Here is an 18,772-nt window from a genome sequence, read left to right on the forward strand (position 1 = left end):
CTAATGTGCCCGGGGTCACCTCCTTAACCCTTCAGTGTCAGTCTTCATTGCTAGTCACTGCAACACACCCTGTTTGGAAACACAAATGTCTGTGTTGCTAGGGAAATACCATAATCATTGATCAGAATTCCTCTCCAATTGAGAACTACTGCTTCTATGTTGCTATCGCATCGTTACGCACACATTTTTTTCCGTAATCAAGTCTTCCATATTTTCAATGCCAGCATAAGGTGGCGTTGGGTTTAATACCTTTTTATCTGTAATTACATTCAGAAATAATTATTTGGAACTGATTAATAAATAATCTAGCTAAAAACTTATATTTATGTATGTCACGGTTTGGGTTCTTGTCTTGTTTTATTTTGTAGTTTCATGTCTCTTGTGTTTCTGGGTAACTTCACTTCCTGCCTTGACCTGTCTTCCTCTGTGATTGTCTGCTGTGCCTGATCGTTTCCACCTGCGTCCAATCACCTGCACCTCCTTGTGTATTTAAGCCTTGTGAGTCTCTCGTCTCTTGCTGCGTCATTGTTGTCTACTCTACTCTACTCTACTCTACTCTACTCGCCATCGCCGTGCAACGTCTGGAATTTATGTTCGTGTTGTTTACTTTGTACGGTCTTTGTTTTTTTTCCCCTCCTCCCCCTTTTTCCGGTGGAGTGGTTTTCGAGTTTAGTTTTGGATTCTTTGACTATTAAAGTCCTTTTATTTCATATGCTCCGCGCCTGAGTCCTCCCTCCTTGCCCACGCACCCCCCATATTGACAATGTATTCAGATCTTATCCAGTTATTCTACTATTACTAGGTATTCATCTATTGTGCCAGTTGTCTGTTGTATTTAGCTAATAATTACTTATGTGCATTCTGTAATCGTTTCATTTAATCATGTTTTACTAATTGCCCATATTCACTCTCTTCTGATACGTGGTGTCATCTCAATTAAAGTTGTGAGTGGTGTTGTATTGTTATACCTGGTAAGTAGCTTGCTGTCCATTCTTTATTAGAAGTGATTCATACTATTGTATTTTAGCACTCATTGTAAGAGGACCACGGACACCAGGTTTTATATGTTGTTTCATAACCTAGCTCTTCATGCAACCTCTTTTGGTCCAAGATAGATTTCTTTCAAGAGAATTCCATAAGGTTCTGGTCCTCAACTTCGGCTGGATAAAGAAAGATTCTTGTTTTATGTTGGTCTGTTTTTTTTTGCTTTCATTTCATTTATTTTTGGATTTTGAAGGGGACAACAGAACCATGGATCACACTTTTTAGTCCGCACAAGGACATAATGAACACATTGCTTTTGTCTCTGAGATATTCCGCTACTTTATTGCCCACGCAGCTCAAGGGTTATAACTCAATAACTTAAAGGATCGTTGCGGACTTTACTGTGAGATCTGTTTTGTTTCTTTCTTTGTTTTAGCCATAATTTTTTGTTAACCAACGACCCGTAACAACATACACAGATTTGGCCCCACACTGTGTAATGTAATGACGATGTCAACAGTATTTTTCACATGCCGCCATTGAGATCCTCCTCTTGCCGAATAATGTGGAAAAGTTCTCCCTCCCATCTTAACTATTGGTTAGCAACCGTTGTTAGTGACGCACTTCTGTTTTCCTCTGCTGCTGGTTAGTAGTTATTATTACAACCATCCTCTCTCCTGCCCCCTCTGCTGGTTGGTAGTTGTTACTACAGCCATCCTCTCTCCTGCCCCCTCTGCTGGTTGGTAGTTGTTACTACAGCCATCCTCTCTCCTGCACCCTCTGCTGGTTGGTAGTTGTTACTACAGCCATCCTCTCTCCTGCCCCCTCTGCTGGTTGGTAGTTGTTACTACAGCCATCCTCTCTCCTGCCCCCTCTGCTGGTTGGTAGTTGTTACTACAGCCATTCTCTTCCCTGCCCCCTCTGCTGGTTGAAAGTTGTTACTACAGCCATCCTCTTTCCTGCCCCCTCTGCTGGTTGGTAGTTGTTACTACAGCCATCCTCTCTCCTGCCCCCTCTGCTGGTTGGTAGTTGTTACTACAGCCATCCTCTCTCCTGCACCCTCTGCTGGTTGGTAGTTGTTACTACAGCCATCCTCTCTCCTGCCCCCTTTGCTGGTTGGTAGTTGTTACTACAGCCATCCTCTTTCCTGCCCCCTGTGCGGGTTGATGTTGTTGTGCCACAGCCCTCCAAACAGCCTATGCCAAAACCACAACCTAGATCTGAACCAGATCCTGAACCCACACCAGAACCTCTTCCAGATGAATGCAACGGGAATCTGATAATTGATGCTACATGTATTATAAATGTATTATGTTTAAGTGTAGTTGAATAGATTTGGCTTTCTTTTTTATGTATGGGACCACCATTACCTTCTCATGGGTTTTTGTGTTACTTTGTCAAACATTTCTGGAAGAGGAGCATCTCCTCCTCCGGCATCAGTACGACAAAGATTGGCTCTGTCTGGCTTGGAAACAGAGGAGTTGATGCTGCTTATGAGTATAAGAAATGTAACACTGTCATTCTGTTTGAAGGTACAACTTTTATTTTACTAATCTTGCTTAATAACTCAAGTATCAAATACACAATGGGAGCAATAAGGAGAAAAACTCCACCTTCATTGTGTCACAGGGAATGTTTACTAAAAGCTCCGTAAAGGCTCCCCTGCCTGGTAATCCCAAACCTCTCAGTGATCTGTCACAGAGGTAGATGCTGCTGTCTATGTCAGTCACAGGCAGAACCCTGCTCTTTGTGCAGAACAGATACTGTACGTGTGCACTGTGGATAGCTATGAACTTTCAGAGGCCACATGTTTAAGAACACGCCACCATGTTATTTGTGCAGCTACAGTGAAAGGAGGGGAAGAATGGATGGTGGCTACCCAAAATCCATTCACAGAGAACTGCTTGGGATCGGCTCCAGAGTGGATGCTGCTTCTGGGAACAGAGATCAGAGAACACAATGATCACCAGGTATACTTCACTTACCAATCTCAAGTAATTTAAGGGGGCTCTTCTGCAGAAATATGAACGATAGTAAATCCTTTTATGAGTCAAATACCATTTTAATCATGTGGGCAACATGTGTTGAATAGCAAATGAGCACAATCTTACCATGTGTTTAGTTTGTAACGAATGAATCCAACATTTAGTGTAAATCAATCCAGTATTCAGGGAGGACTGTGTAACAATCAGCAAGTGAGCATCATCTAGGTATGGTTGTGTCAACTAAAAGGGCTTGTTTGACAACATGGATCAGGAACCCTACGGAGAAATACACTGGTCTTTTTTCTTTTTTGTAAATATACATAATATCTATTTTTTCAGTTTTGAAGAGGAGAATAAAGAAAACCATAGAGGTGATCCAGAACAAGTGACAGAAGGGCCACATGCAAAGGCATCCTTATACATAAGGTAAATGTCTTGTTTTTCTTTTTAAATGAATTCTATCCATGTACACAACAAGATACTGTTTGAGATAGAATGCTTCATTTAATCTTGGCACTGATATTCTTTTACTCAAAGCAATGTGCTGTTGCTTGTGTGAAGGCAGAGTATAGTGTGTATACTTAACGGTATGAACAGACAGAGTGAAAGGGTGGAGCTGCTCTACCAGTAGTTGGCAGCATGAGTGTATTTAGAATCAGTTAATTAATACAAATTAAATTAATGCTGTCCATTTCTTAAGGTATTGTGCGACTTCAAGGGGTTGAAGGAATAGAATAGATCAGCCTGTAGTTCCTTATGTCTCAGATATGTCCCATGTCTTTGAGAATGTGAGTACAGATAGTGGGGGAAGGAAATGGTATTCCACCTGATAGATTAGGGTCCCACATAGTACTATGTAGTCATCATGATATCATATTATTATAATGACCCCCTATCACATGAATGAGTTTGAGTTCATCTGACCTGATAAATAATTGATATATTTGTATTTTGTAAGGTGTTTTAATACCAGTTTATAATGGTATTCTTTTGATAAAAGAATGTTTATATGTCATGTGCATTTATTCTTTTAGTCACTTTAAAATATGTGGGTCTTGTGCCTAGAATTTGGGTCTTAGTACTTGCACGTGAGCAATAAGCTCAACACATCTGTGAAAACCCGTGTTAGCATAAATGCTCACTATATTTTTGAATGAATTTGTGGTTCTAGAGGAATGCATGTTGTATAACATCCCATCTTCCCGTCTGGGTTCCTTTCAGTATTATGGCTGACTGTACATTGTTTGCTTGTCATATATCTGTGGACCTTTGTCTCAGTGTTGTCTGAAACCTTGCTACACAGGCTTCTCTTCACGCGAGATTTGCGTTGCTCAGCAACCGAAGACAACATCTCCATTGATAACGTTAACACCAGTGAAAGGCTGCTTATAAGGATTCACCAAGTAGATATAATTCGTCATTTCAGTTATTTAAATGGAGGTAAGTGCTATTCAATATATCTATCAAAACAAGTTACAAAGCTACTTAACGTCGGTGATTAAATGGTACATTATAACATTACTCGAATTAAATTGTAGAGAAATTGTAAGAAAAATAGGAGCTAAATTAGGCTAATCTGGCGTTGAGTAGACGAAGTGGAAAGTGAACTTCTAGCATTGAGCTGAGGTGCATTCGAAGAAGAGCCGCACTGTGGTTTCTCGGTCCAAGCTGACGTTAGTTAAGACCCTGCTTGTGTCCTCCCGGTCAGTCTTGTGACCCAGCTTTGCGTCGAACCCTGCCTCCCGGTCGAGGTGTGTTTCCTCCTCCGCTGAAGCGAACCTACCCGTCCGAACCTCCAACACTGCACGGGACCGAAGCCCTACGTGACGGAGGAGCAGACTCGGACTGCTGTGGCAACTTCCGGTTCTCCATATAACGTCACATGTCAGACAGCGTGTCGTCATTCTTCTGCTTGATGCTGCATCAAGTGAAATACTATGGCAGCCTGACAGGCTCTTTAGGTCCAGATTTGAGTGCATCAAGTAAGGTAGCCTCAGGTCACGTGTAACTTTACCGAATTGTAAGCACTTTGTCCCAGCCTGACGTTCATGTCCACTCTCTGTCTGTGCCTTTGCTTTGTCTAGGACACAAGACCACCAGGGGAGGACATGTTTGAGTCCTTGGAGGAGTTTCACATAATTCTCCATGAGCTGGTCGGGGACGAGAGTATGGGCAAGGTCCGGGCGGAGTACGAGAAGCTCTTACATGCACTGCGGAGGTCCAGAGAGAACGAGAAGAGGCTGATGTCCAAATGCAGGGAGTTGAATGCAGAAGTTGTGTCAACCTCAACTAAAGTAGCAGCAGCCCTCAAACTGTCCCATGAAGACGAGACGACTATCGCTTCACTAAAGAGGGTAAATGGCCAGAACACTGCTGAACCGTATCTACTGTATATACTGTATCATGTCCTTTGTTCTGTGTAATTCTGTCCAAGAAAATGGGCCATTACATTACATGTCATTTAGAAAGCGACTTACAATAAGTGCATTTCAACAATAAGGCTACAAGGATATAAGGATGGACCAGAAATACAAATGGATGGAGTTTGTTTATTGAAGTTATATTTGATCAAAAATGTGATTTCCTTTTTCCTTTTCCTTCTCTTTTTGGCTCCTCACATTACATTTCACCAGCATGTTTTGTCAAAATGTACCTTTGTTTATACTTTAGGAGCTGGATAAAGGCTGGAAAATGGTTGATGCTGCTCATGTTAAGGAGAGGAGAGACAAAGAGACCATCCAGGACTTAAAAGAAGAAGTCTCCAACCTGATGAAAATGGCTGAACAACAAACCGGCTTCTCCATGGACCAAGAGCGAAGGTGAGCCCTGTGCCCCTAATCATTAATGTCTAGATGGTACTTATTGGAATCTGTTTTTCAGCAATCTACTAAAAATGAATGAGGAGCTGACTAAGGAAAAAGACGAACTGCTCTCAACTGCTGAGGGTCTGAGAGAAAGACTAAACAAGGCCATCGCAACCCAGCAGGAGATAGAGGCCCAACACGAGAGTGCCTCAGAGAGTATCGCTCAGGTAAACACATGTAGACAGTGTGTGTTGACGCAACACTCTGCCCTTGAGTGCAGGGAAATGCTTATGTTTTACAACTGTTTTCCCACAAGTCTGCAGAGGAAAATCCTGTATGTAAATTGCTTTGCTGAATGTGAAGTCAAATCTGTCTCTGCTGCAACATGTTGCTGTTCTTTGCCTCAACCATCAGCTCCAGCAAGAGCTCCAGGTTCAACAGCATGAGAGTTCACTGGAGATGAGGCTGAAGGAAAAGCTGGATAAGGAAGTGAAGCAACTGCACGTTGACATGGAGGCCAAGATGGGCGACATCAGAGCCCTGAGTCTGCAGGGCCAAAGGGCCAGAGAGGAGCAGCAGGTACTGGAGCAGCAGCTGAAAGAGCTAAAGGTGGGCACAGGAGTGTAATGCGTTCTTGTTACAATGTATGGTTCAATCAAAATATACAGTATATATAGTATATACTGTATATATATAGTATATTTATGCTGTTTACCCAATGTGCTTCTTCCCACTGCTGAATCCCTTGCCTGACTGACAGGTCTTGAATGAGCGATCCAGCAGGGAGCTGGAGCAGATGCAAGTGAAGAACAGCAAGCTGCTGCAGGAGTGTGAGCAGCTCTCTTCAGCCAAAGAACATCTTTCCCTGGAAAATCAGCAGTATGCGAATGAGCTGAAGGTACACGTTGCCCCAGGGACATACAGCTGCAATAGAGACAGACCCACTGCCTCTCGAGCTAATGTAACAGAGAACCATATGCCTAATTGGTATTGGGTATTAGCTGTGTTTGTATGCATGATTGTGATTGTAAAGAAAAATGACGATACCATACATGCTTGGCACCAATCATTCCTGCTTATTGAAAACCTAGACTTTCTAACTTATTCATATTTTATAAACCACATACAGAAGGTGGTTTGCAACGCCAGATTTAGTTAGACATGCAGCATACAGTGACAGAATGACAAAGGTGGTGGATCTGTACAGGTAATCATCTGTTTACCCTCTATATGTTACTATTATTCTTCAACCAAATGTAAGTCACAGGACTAACCTTCTTCTCAGTGAAGTTCTCAGAGTGGAGGATTCCTGATTATAGGTCACATGATTTTGTCCTAGTGATCCACAAGAGGGCGCTACTCCAAGAACGTTATTTAGTACTTTCAAACTACTTTGAAACAGAGTAAGAGGTCTGCGTTTGACTCATAGGCCTCACCTCACTGTCCCCTCCTTGCAACTTCTCTATAATGCCTCATGTAACTCCTCCCCTCCCAACTGGCAGATGAGAGAAGAGAAAGTAAACCAGATGCGTCAGGAGATTGCCAAACAAACCAAGATGAGAGAAGCCATCCAGAAGAAGTTCCACCTGATGGAGGATCAGAAAGCAGACGTGGACGTGCAGAGGGAGAACCTGAGAGCTCAGATTGCTGGTCTGGAGAAAGGTACGGGAGCTCGCCATGCTGAATTAGACAATCTCAATGCTCCCCCCCCCCCCTTGGTGTGTCTTCGGCTTGATCCCAGTCTGCAAGCTCATAAGCTTAGAAAGAGTGGTGAGGTGTGACATGAGCTGAGGAAACCTAAATTTCCCTAATAGCACAATGGCATCATTCAAAAACCACCTCAACACATCTATACACTGGCCTTCTCCAACCCACCCCCCCCCCCCCCACAAAGGCCGTAGGCCACATTTTAATCTACAGTATGTAAAGCATCTTTGAGAAAAAAGGAATATTATCTTTTTGGTCAGTATTTGTTATTATTACACAACATCCTTGTCTTTAAGAATTAATTGGAAGTTGCCTGTTTGTCTTTCATAATTTGGAGAAATAGGCTTCTTGATTCTGTACTGCAATGCATTTTATATTCTGATATTATTTTCACACAGCAGATTGCTGCTGAATAACTGACATCTGCTCTGGTTACACAACAAGGTCTCACTAGTTTAGTTGAACACATTTTACCATAAATTACTATTCAAACCTCACTGAGATCCCTTCTCATTGCAAACAAGGCCACTTCGGCATGAGGTGTTTTTAATCTGATGCCAAGGCGAGCAAGAGCTTAAGATCTTCTGCTTACACACTCAACAGTTCTGTGAAATAGTTCAAATGAAAATCAAACACTATTGGTTTGATCGCCTATAAAACTTTCCCTATCTTTCTCCATCAACAGATCTTGAATCTTCCCAAAAGCAAGTTGAAACGGACAAGAAAGCCATCGAGGAGCTTCAGCGAGAGAGAAATATCTTAAATAAGGTATGTGATGCAGAGAACCGTAGGTTCATATACTGTATCTTCCGCTAGCTACAGTCATCATCATGTACTAATGCTCCTGTATTTGTGTGTCTGATCCCATTTAATAGAACATGATCAAAGCTGCACAGTCAACTGAGAAACAGCAGAACCTTGTGAAGCTCCTGGAGCAGGACAAGAAGGCCTTGGAACACGAGATCAGTGGCTACCGCCAAGAGGCCCAAAAACAGCGTAAGATCATCCAACAGCTGGAGAACGAGCGTGAGCGCTACATCAACGAGACCAGCAACCTCTTGCAGAAGGTAAGTTATGCAGGAGAGTAATTGTTTACACAATTATTGAAAGGTATTTATCATCATAAGGTTAGCAAACGTTTCTGTGTCTGAGGGGAACTCGTCCCCTTTCTTCAGGTGCAACAAAAAATGAGTGACGTTGAAGTAAGAGAGATGGAGATATTTGATTGGAGGAAGAAGGTCACTGAGGCGGAAAGCAAGCTCAAACAGCAGGAGAACCTGCTGGAGTCTGCCGTGTCGGAACGGAACCTCTACAGCAAAAACCTTATCGAGGCTCAGGTACGAATACAGGACAACAAACACGCCTCATTGGGGTTCAAATGGACTCAAAGGAACAACTGATTGTTTGTCAAAAGTCACTCTAACCGTGATATACCGTAAATGCTCAAATAAAGACCGGGATTCAATTAGTGGCTGGGGGCGTGGTCGATACGGACAAATAAAGGCCGGGCCCCAAATACAGGCCGGGGGGAAAAAAAAGTAAAAGTAAAGTAACATAAATACATGTTCTCCTTATGTTTAATGTTATTGGCTAATTTCATGGACTGTTGGCAATAAAAAAAGACATTTTACCACGTAGGCCTACTAGAATTTGTTATTGTTCATGAAGGCGCTTCAAAGCGGGACAGCCATGCGCCGCTGGTAGGGATGCGCTGGCGCAGCTCCCGCAGCGGGGGGGGAGGAGAACCGCACGCAAGTAGCCCAGGATGAGGAGAACGACGAGGAGGAGCTGCTTAATAATGAACTTGTTGTTCTCGATGATGAGGATGAGGAAGAGGATGTTGAGGGGGACGCCGAATAGCTGTACAAATGTTGCCTCATTACTGGTGAGCTTCGGATGTAGACCTAAGTATTATGTTTAGATGTAGACCTAAGTATTATGTTTAGATGTAGACCTAAGTATTATGTTTAGATGTAGACCTAAGTATTATGTTTAGATGTAGACCTAAGTATTATGTTTAGATGTAGACCTAAGTATTATGTTTAGATGTAGACCTAAGTATTATGTTTAGATGTAGATCTAAGTATTATGTTTAGATGTAGACCTAAGTATTATGTTTAGATGTAGACCTAAGTATTATGTTTAGATGTAGACCTAAGTATTATGTTTAGATGTAGACCTAAGTATTACGTTTAGATGTAGACCTAAGTATTATCTTTAGATGTAGACCTAAGTATTATGTTTAGATGTAGACCTAAGTATTATGTTTAGATGTAGACCTAAGTATTATGTTTAGATGTAGACCTAAGTATTATGTTTAGATGTAGACCTAAGTATTATGTTTAGATGTAGACCTAAGTATTACGTTTAGATGTAGACCTAAGTATTATCTTTAGATGTAGACCTAAGTATTATGTTTAGATGTAGACCTAAGTATTACGTTTAGATGTAGACCTAAGTATTATCTTTAGATGTAGACCTAAGTATTATGTTTAGATGTAGACCTAAGTATTACGTTTAGATGTAGACCTAAGTATTATCTTTAGATGTAGACCTAAGTATTATGTTTAGATGTAGACCTAAGTATTACGTTTAGATGTAGACCTAAGTATTATCTTTAGATGTAGACCTAAGTATTACGTTTAGATGTAGACCTAAGTATTATCTTTAGATGTAGACCTAAGTATTATGTTTAGATGTAGACCTAAGTATTATGTTTAGATGTAGATCTAAGTATTATGTTTAGATGTAGACCTAAGTATTATGTTTAGATGTAGACCTAAGTATTATGTTTAGATGTAGACCTAAGTATTATGTTTAGATGTAGACCTAAGTATTACGTTTAGATGTAGACCTAAGTATTATCTTTAGATGTAGACCTAAGTATTATGTTTAGATGTAGACCTAAGTATTATGTTTAGATGTAGACCTAAGTATTATGTTTAGATGTAGACCTAAGTATTATGTTTAGATGTAGACCTAAGTATTATGTTTAGATGTAGACCTAAGTATTACGTTTAGATGTAGACCTAAGTATTATCTTTAGATGTAGACCTAAGTATTATGTTTAGATGTAGACCTAAGTATTACGTTTAGATGTAGACCTAAGTATTATCTTTAGATGTAGACCTAAGTATTATGTTTAGATGTAGACCTAAGTATTATCTTTAGATGTAGACCTAAGTATTACGTTTAGATGTAGACCTAAGTATTATCTTTAGATGTAGACCTAAGTATTATGTTTAGATGTAGACCTAAGTATTATGTTTAGATGTAGACCTAAGTATTATGTTTAGATGTAGACCTAAGTATTATGTTTAGATGTAGACCTAAGTATTATGTTTAGATGTAGACCTAAGTATTATGTTTAGATGTAGACCTAAGTATTATGTTTAGATGTAGACCTAAGTATTATGTTTAGATGTAGACCTAAGTATTACGTTTAGATGTAGACCTAAGTATTATGTTTAGATGTAGACCTAAGTATTATGTTTAGATGTAGACCTAAGTATTATGTTTAGATGTAGACCTAAGTATTACGTTTAGATGTAGACCTAAGTATTATGTTTAGATGTAGACCTAAGTATTATGTTTAGATGTAGACCTAAGTATTATGTTTAGATGTAGACCTATTTTGCAAGGTCCATTTAGTTGGGAGTTTGTTTGCTCCATTTGACCGTAGCTTGAAGGCTGTGCCCATTCAGATGTTGCTGATGAATTTGGTAGTTGCGTAATATGACAGACCCAGTCTAAGTCCTGGCCATTTAGTTTCATTTTGGTTGTCTCCTGTTCGTTCTGTGATTGCTGTCCTTTGACAGGACCAGATATTTATTGTTACATTGACACTGCAAATAAAGCGCTATAAGCGATAAACTTAGCGATAAACTTTTTGGCCGAGTAAAATTTTTGATTTGCTTGATTGTAATTCAGAACATTGGAAAATATCTGCAATTAACGATGTATCTTAAGACTGACACTATGGTTTATTACTGATTCATTTCTGAATGGTTAGTCTCCAGAATGTTGATTAGCTCTAGGTCTACCGGTAGCCTATCGGTAAATGGTTGCAGGAAGTGCTGAACGCATATGCAATGAATGATATTAGCCTACTGGAATTATGCCCATTATTTTATTTAAATAATACAATTCTGCCCCTAATACAAGCCTGCCCCAAATACAGGCCGGTGCGCTGTGCAGCCTATGTAAATAAAAGCCCCGGCCACTATTTGAGGATTTACGGTACTAATTAACATAATTCTACAAACATTTTTAATATCATAGTTATTTTTATTAATATGAATTCATTTTAGTCTATTTATTTCTGTCTGTTTTCCTCAGGAAGAGATTGCAGAAATGAGGAGGAAGATGAAGACCATGAACAACCAGGTCACCAGACTGAGAGATGAGATCACTGGGAAGGAGCTCGCCCTCACCAAGGACCAGCAGGAACACAAGCGTTTGGAGAAGGATAAGGAGTCCCTCAAGGTATTGCAGCCTGGTTCATAGTGCGCTGTGGTCCAAAGAGTGTGTCAAATGTTGGTCGGGGCCGGACAAGAGGATATCTAATGTCTGAGTCTAATGGCTTCATAAACTTTACAAGGGAATTACAAACTTTATGGAGTGACTTTGCTGCTGCAAACATTACATTGCTACTCTAGAAGTTATATTCAGTTAATTATTTTCACCACTAGACATCACTAAATCTCCTACACTGTTCCTGTAACATGAATGCATGTTAATGTATGAGCATGCACTGTATTTAATATGTTGAAAGGTGCCTTGTAGAAAAGGGATCCATTGACCAACTGAACCAGCCATTAACCATGACTGATTGTGTGCATCATCTCTGTCTCCTGCTACAGGGTGAGCTGAAGCTCATGAAGCTCCAGCTTGAAGAAACAAAGCAGCGTGTTGACAGTCAGAAAGCAGAGCAGGAAAAACTGCAAAAGATTGTAGCCGACAGTGATGCTGAGCAGGTCCAACAGAAGAAACAACTGGACCAGGTAGAGAAAGAGAAGGAGTCAGACTAGAAGAGGTAGCGACCTGAGATGAAAAGCAGCGACTTGTATCTGATTTATTTGTTGGAAAAACTTTTCTTAAGGTCCTCAGGGAGCGAGACATCCTGGGGAAACAGCTGCTTCAGCGTAACGATGAGCGGGCTCTGCTCTACGAGAAGATCAGGATCCAGCAAGCTATTCTAAGCAAAGGGAACTTCCATTACAATCAGCGGATGGATGACATCCGCCTGCTCAAGCTGGAGATCAAGAAGCTCCGGCGCAAGAAGAGCCTCCTGGACAAGACTGTGCCCAACACAGAGGACCTGAGGTAAAACAGAGAGGAGAGCCAGGACGCGAAAAAAGCGCAGGAAGAGGAGTTTGAGGTGAGACAGCCATCAGTGAATGGCTCCAAGAGAAGAATCTGGTAGAGAGGGAGGACAGGATGGAGAAAGAATGAGTTGACCCGCAGAGTGCAGTGTTGAGAGTAGAAGCAAAGATGGAAAGAAAGATTAAGCAAGTTGGACGGATCCAAAACCCCAGGTAGGAACATCTTAGTTCGCAGTAGCCCGAAGCTTCTGATTTTGGTTGGTATACATCTGAGGAGTCCGTGAATTCCTTAATTCAGAAAGAAGGACAATTTCTTCAAAATTGGCACAAACATCCACCTGCACGCAAGGATGAACTGAATAGAATTGATGGTGAAAGGTCCCTGGGGGTTACAAATCCACCTTTCAACCAGTTCCACTAAATCGTTCACATCACTTCTGGACAGTTGCAGAAACTCTGAGGTTCTCCTCAGGTCCTAAGTAACTTACTGGCAAGCACGTTTATTACCACTGAGTTTAAACTAAGCTTCAGTGTATTATTTGTTTGGATAATGTTGTGTCCAGGCGAGAGCTGTTCCACCTGCAGAGGGAGCTGCTTAGAGAGAGGACGAGGAACAGCGTCCTCGAGGAGCAGTTGAAGCCCATAAATATTCACCGATGGAGGCAACTTGAGGTTCCTCCTTTTGATATTGTCAAATATGAGATATTTGTGAATTAACTTCGCCAATTCAACCGAGTTCGGTGTTTCCCTTTTTCAGTGACATGAGTGTTTTTTCTAAAAAACATTCCATTTCTGGAACAGCTTATAAAAAGCTCAGAGCGTTGACTTTCCCTCTTCAGAGCAGTGATCCCAGCAAATACGAACTCATCCAGAAGGTTCAGTCTTTACAAAAGCGACTGATCGCCAAGACCCAAGAACTTGAGGAACACGAACTCCTGCTACAGGTAAACACTCGTCCCTTATCCTTGTTAGGGAGCGATGTGACTGAAAAATGTGCAGGTTTGGGGGCCATTACTTTTGTGACTGGCCTATGTCACTGTGTTGGTTCAAACAAATGATTGCCCTGTAGGAGGCTTAGATGACGATGATGATGCGAATAGAATAAAAATGGAATAAGGATCATCAATTTGAATCTGTGGTGATACCATGACAAAATAGAGCGTGTCTGGGAGAGAATACTTATGCAAGGGACTGTATATAAAGTTGAATATATTTAAAAGGCACAATTATTTCTCAAAGGTCTGACCACTGTAGTAAGCTGTAACCAAATAAGAGTCAATCGTGGTTCTGAGGCAGATTAATCCACATTTGCTGTATTTGTTGCATTTAGGTGGTGTTGGGATTGAGTCAAAGTAAACTACATTGGGTTTTCATTGGGATGAAGAAACATGTCAGTAAGAGCTTCAATGGGGCTCACAGGTGTGTTTTATTGGAGCTCTACAAGAAGAGGAGAAAAATATGCAGCTATTAGTGACAATTACAAAGATGTATCACCAAAGTTACTTTGTATGTATTCTGCATAATATCATTGTGTTGGTAGTGTTGTAGTAATTCTGTATTTTAAAGCCTCTATATGTGTAGACTTGGTGGGCCCATTTACTCAGTCATTGTACCTCTCATCATGTGTTGAATTCTCTATTTGTCCTTAAGGAAAAGGAAAAGCTGTATGTTGAGCTGAAGCACATAATGGTCCGGCAGCCGGGTCCAGAGGCTGCTGAGCAGCTCCAGCAGTGCCGATGGATCATCAGAGAGAGAACTAAAAAGCTCAAGGTCCTCACACAGCTCCCTTTTTCACTAGTTGGAGCATACAGCTTGTCTTATCAATTTATGCCTCTGTCCCTCACAATCTTGTGCAAGCCTTGAGAGGCAATACAAAACAGATCCTGACAATGACTCATTGTTTAAGTCTGATTTAAATAGTTTTCTCTCCAGTGCTGATGTTAAGAACAGATATAAGTCTTTAAGTTCATCCTCTCGGGACAAGCTACAACTCACCTCAGAGTGTTATTGGGATGGAAGAAGGAAAGAAAGTGTTCAATTGTGTTGATTGTTTATTATAAAGTTGACAGACCATTATTCTGTTAACAAAAGAAGAAGAAAAGTTAACTCCAGCCATACTTTAATTTTTAATTTTCATTATTTTTTTCAAAAATAATTTTAATTTAATAATGTTTTAGCTGGAGCACTTATTCTACTTGAAATGGGACAACATTTAATTAGGTATTTCTATGTATTATTTATAATCCATGATTCATTTTATATATATATATTCTGATGTCTCGAGAGGTTGGGACCATGAGGTGAGGCGTGGATGCAAAATATAAGACATAATAATATAAGACAACGATCAATGATTGGAAAACTTAAAGTCTCGTATTCATCAAAAAGGAAATCTCAAATAACCGTCGCTACAAAAATCAACATGAATCTCTTTGTTTCAGTCCTTGTTCCTCCTCTGTAACGTGACGTCAACCTCTCCCTTTCTTCTCCCGACTCCTGTCCTCTTCTGCTCTTCAATCATGCCAGCTCGCCTCCGGGCAACCAGCGTCATCCATTCCAGCCGGGCCTGGCTGCCTGGCTGCCTATGGGATTTGTAGTTTATCTCCCCTGCTGCCCTGACGCGTTGTAGTCCCTGCTGCAACCAGCGGGTGGGGACGTACCTCCCATTGATGACCAACCCTCTCATGACATCGCCATATAAATAATATGTGTGTGTGTGTGGCATTGTATTTGAATAGCCCTTCCTGCAACTTGGCATTTGTCTGCTTCTCTAGGTTCTAACACATAAGGATGTTTTCTTTTTGTGATTCCACAGGCGTTGATCGCAGAGCTGAGAATGCTTGACTCAAAGATTAACGAGTACAAAAGCGAGAATCAAAGATTATCTGATGAGCTTGCAAACACAAAGAAGAAGTACCTCAGCCAGAAAAGGCTACACAGGTGAGGCTGATCTTTGTCGTATCAAGTATCCATCTGTTCAACATCCACCATTCATTTGATGCCGGGAGCAACATGTACCGTTCAGTGATGGTTTTCCTCACTCTCTGATGGCCTGGATCTCTGTGTCTCATCAGCGAGCACATGACCAAGACCACAGAGGAGCAGCTGGAACCCCTGCCCCCGCTGAGCAGCAAACCTCACTTCACTGGAGGAGGCTTCAGGATCAACAACCCTGTGAGGAAATAATGGCCTTTATTTAGGGCAATATTTTATTAACCATCGGGACCTTTTACATCATTTGAAATGAGAAAACTTTCATGATCACAATACATTGTCACCAAGTGAAAGGTTTGTAATTTTTAGTCATCATGACATTTGGAAAAAGTCACAATGTAAATGCATGGTAGGAAATGGCTGTCTTTACTTCATCATGTTCTAGAATGTGTTTTGGATGAAAATTGTATTTTGTTCTTCTGACAATAATGATAATGAAGTTGAAAAGATGACATCATGATCTCTTTATTTGGAAATGACTTTTAATAAACAGAACCATAGAAGAACATCATTCATCATATCATGGCTTAAGAAATACATACATAATCAAAACAAATATGATCTGGTTCCTAGTATGAGATACAGAGCTGTATCGACCCTCAGTAAAGCACTTTGACCTCTGTGACTGCATCAAAGAGGTGCTCTTTAAAGAAACTGCTCTTTCCTTGTTAACAATTTATCAACAATCTGAGAATATCCACTGTCCAGAAACATTTAAAATTGGATGTGTATTAGGGAGGTTTTTAAATCTTTGTCAAGTCTGATATTTGATTAGAGAGCAGAACAGAGACATGTAATCAGAGATCGATCCAGTCTGAACAGTCTAATACGACTTTGATATTGAGAAAGAATTAAAGGAAAACCAGCAGTTCTCTGAGAGAACAACCTTTCATTGTTAAAATCCTCATAGAACTAATATTTATGTCCCAGGAAACGTGAGTGATGGGGCAGTTCCAGGGATAATAATAAAATGCGTATGAAACTGCATTGGTGCCCTCTGCTGTTGTTCCAGCATCAATGCAGGAGCCATATTATTGTGAATGAAACATGCAGCAGGGACTGTGAATTGTAATAATAATATATACATATTTTCCAAATATTAATCAATTCATCTTTTTAAAATCTTTCATGTGTGGTCAGCTGCTTGCTGATATGCTTTAAAATGTGTCTATTTCATTGTGTATGTATAGATAATAAATACTATGTTAATCATGATGTCACTTATATAACTGTATGTACCCACATTGATCACCATATTATAGACATAAAATACTATAAGGTTAATCTCTTTGGATGTTGAGACACAACTGAGGCGCAGGTACATTTAAAATATAATTTAATAGTTATATTTGTGCATTTAACTGGACGAGGACTACAGCACTGAATGTCGTCCTGTGTTTGAGTAACAAGACAAGCAGTTTGTGTAATGTAGCCCTATTAATTCAAATCTTAACTAATTATTGTTGCTTTATCAAACCAAACCATGTACTATATGCAACCTTTATAAAGCTAATGCAGTGTGGTGTTATACAATATATTCGATATTCACCTGTCAGTGTAATTCAGTAAAGTTGAGCAGCATCACAAACAACAGCTGCTCCTCCTCAGTGTGGTTTACTCTGGGGCTTTATCATATATACCATTTTTCTATTTTAAATGAAAACGCAATAAGAGCTCGATAGTAAAAATACTTAACAGTGAAGAACTGGAAATTCATTCATTCAAGTCAGCTGCTGTTCCAATAGTGGAAAGGACCGTTGTCCCACCATGCTCCCCAGTTGATCCATTGTTTAAGTCATAGTCAAGGTGTGCTGATGAGGGAAGGTAGTAGCTGAAGTCAATGAACACATACTAAATATATTTCCCATTCAATCTTATCCTTTTGTTTCAAAACTATTGTCCATTTTGGATGACCTTGACCACTCTCTTCACCACCTACTGCAGGGAACCATTAAAAAGAACACCCTTTTTGCATTATCAGGTAATGTGTGTGGGGAAAAATGAATCAAGCAGTACTATAACACATTTTTGGAAAAAGTGAAGCGCCATGAATACTTTTCGGAGAACTTGTATTCCCCCGACGCCCTCGCCAGTGCAATTACGGTATAACCATGGGAACTGTACAAGGCGGAGCTGTGTTGCTGTAGAATGGGAGGCCTCTGACATCCCCTTTACTCCCCTTTACCCCTCTTTCACCTTCTTGTGAGGAGAGCCAGCAGCTGCTTGCAGAGACTAATGACGTTGGTGTTGTTGGCTGGTTGGTTTTGATGCATCACAGTAATGATGATGAGGTCAAACCACAACGTTTTATTTAATGTTGAACATTCCATTAAAAAAGTGTCAGACTGTAAAGAAAAAGAACAGAGGTGTCCCTATGACCACCCATCACGTTTTCATAATGAATACATATTTTTATAGGTACATAAAGCAAAGCATTTTCATCAGTAGAGTCAAATTGCTTTTTAAAATCTGAAAGGGGCATGTCTGGATTGTGATAACGTCCTCCCTCAAACAAACAGCTTATTTTCTTAATTATTCCAAAGCCCCCAGGCTGCAAAAAGCTTAATCCGTCAAATCTGCTAACTTCGGAGAGCTGGATGTCCCAGGCAGCAACGAAAGCCATGGTATAATAATTCTATGTGCACTCAGTGTTTGTTAATAACCAGCTGCTAAATGGTGCAATAAGCTCCTGAATGACATCAGGACACCCAAAAGTCTATTCAGCTTCCAACGCAAACACACCTTTTGCCGACTATACTTGGACCGGCGCTTATGATGGAATTTACCTACAGCGCTCTGTAGTTTGGCTGTCCTAAAAAAAATCTGAATTCTTGTGGCTCTAGTTCAGTTGAATAAATGCATTCAACTAATAGGGATTGCTTTGGATAAAAGCGTCAGCTTTCTACAGCTAAATGCTGAATGTAAGTGAGGCTGCATGTGTTTATGCTCACTAGTCGGAGGCTGCAGACAGGAG

General features: G+C 40.5%; 1 protein-coding gene across 2 annotated transcripts; it reads left to right on the forward strand.

The window, feature by feature from the left end:
- Positions 1-4,286: 4,286 nt before the first annotated feature.
- cfap58 (cilia and flagella associated protein 58) lies at positions 4,287-17,013 on the forward strand. 2 transcript variants are annotated; one of them, XM_062558233.1, is made up of 18 exons: positions 4,287-4,409; positions 5,054-5,323; positions 5,640-5,788; positions 5,850-6,000; positions 6,188-6,382; positions 6,534-6,671; positions 7,276-7,435; positions 8,166-8,248; positions 8,356-8,547; positions 8,656-8,817; positions 11,819-11,965; positions 12,343-12,483; positions 12,582-12,805; positions 13,368-13,476; positions 13,644-13,748; positions 14,455-14,574; positions 15,620-15,744; positions 15,879-17,013. In XM_062558233.1, exons 1-18 carry the CDS (start codon positions 4,404-4,406, stop codon positions 15,988-15,990), a joined length of 2,589 nt encoding a protein of 862 aa, XP_062414217.1. In that variant the 5' UTR covers positions 4,287-4,403; the 3' UTR covers positions 15,991-17,013. The 2 variants fall into 2 exon arrangements, with proteins under 2 accessions (XP_062414217.1, XP_062414218.1); XM_062558234.1 differs by lacking the exons at positions 14,455-14,574; positions 15,620-15,744; positions 15,879-17,013 and having other exon boundaries at positions 13,562-13,721.
- The last annotated feature ends 1,759 nt before the right edge of the window (positions 17,014-18,772 follow it).

Source organism: Pungitius pungitius, chromosome 16, assembly GCF_949316345.1.
Source record: "Pungitius pungitius chromosome 16, fPunPun2.1, whole genome shotgun sequence".
Classification (NCBI taxonomy): domain Eukaryota; kingdom Metazoa; phylum Chordata; class Actinopteri; order Perciformes; family Gasterosteidae; genus Pungitius; species Pungitius pungitius.

Excerpts from the sequence above, each read along its gene's own strand:
- cfap58 (XM_062558233.1), top strand. Across the intron at positions 6,383-6,533 it reads AGCAGCTGAAAGAGCTAAAG|GTCTTGAATGAGCGATCCAG; the intron begins GTGGGCACAGGA and ends CCTGACTGACAG. Across the intron at positions 13,749-14,454 it reads AACACGAACTCCTGCTACAG|GAAAAGGAAAAGCTGTATGT; the intron begins GTAAACACTCGT and ends TTTGTCCTTAAG.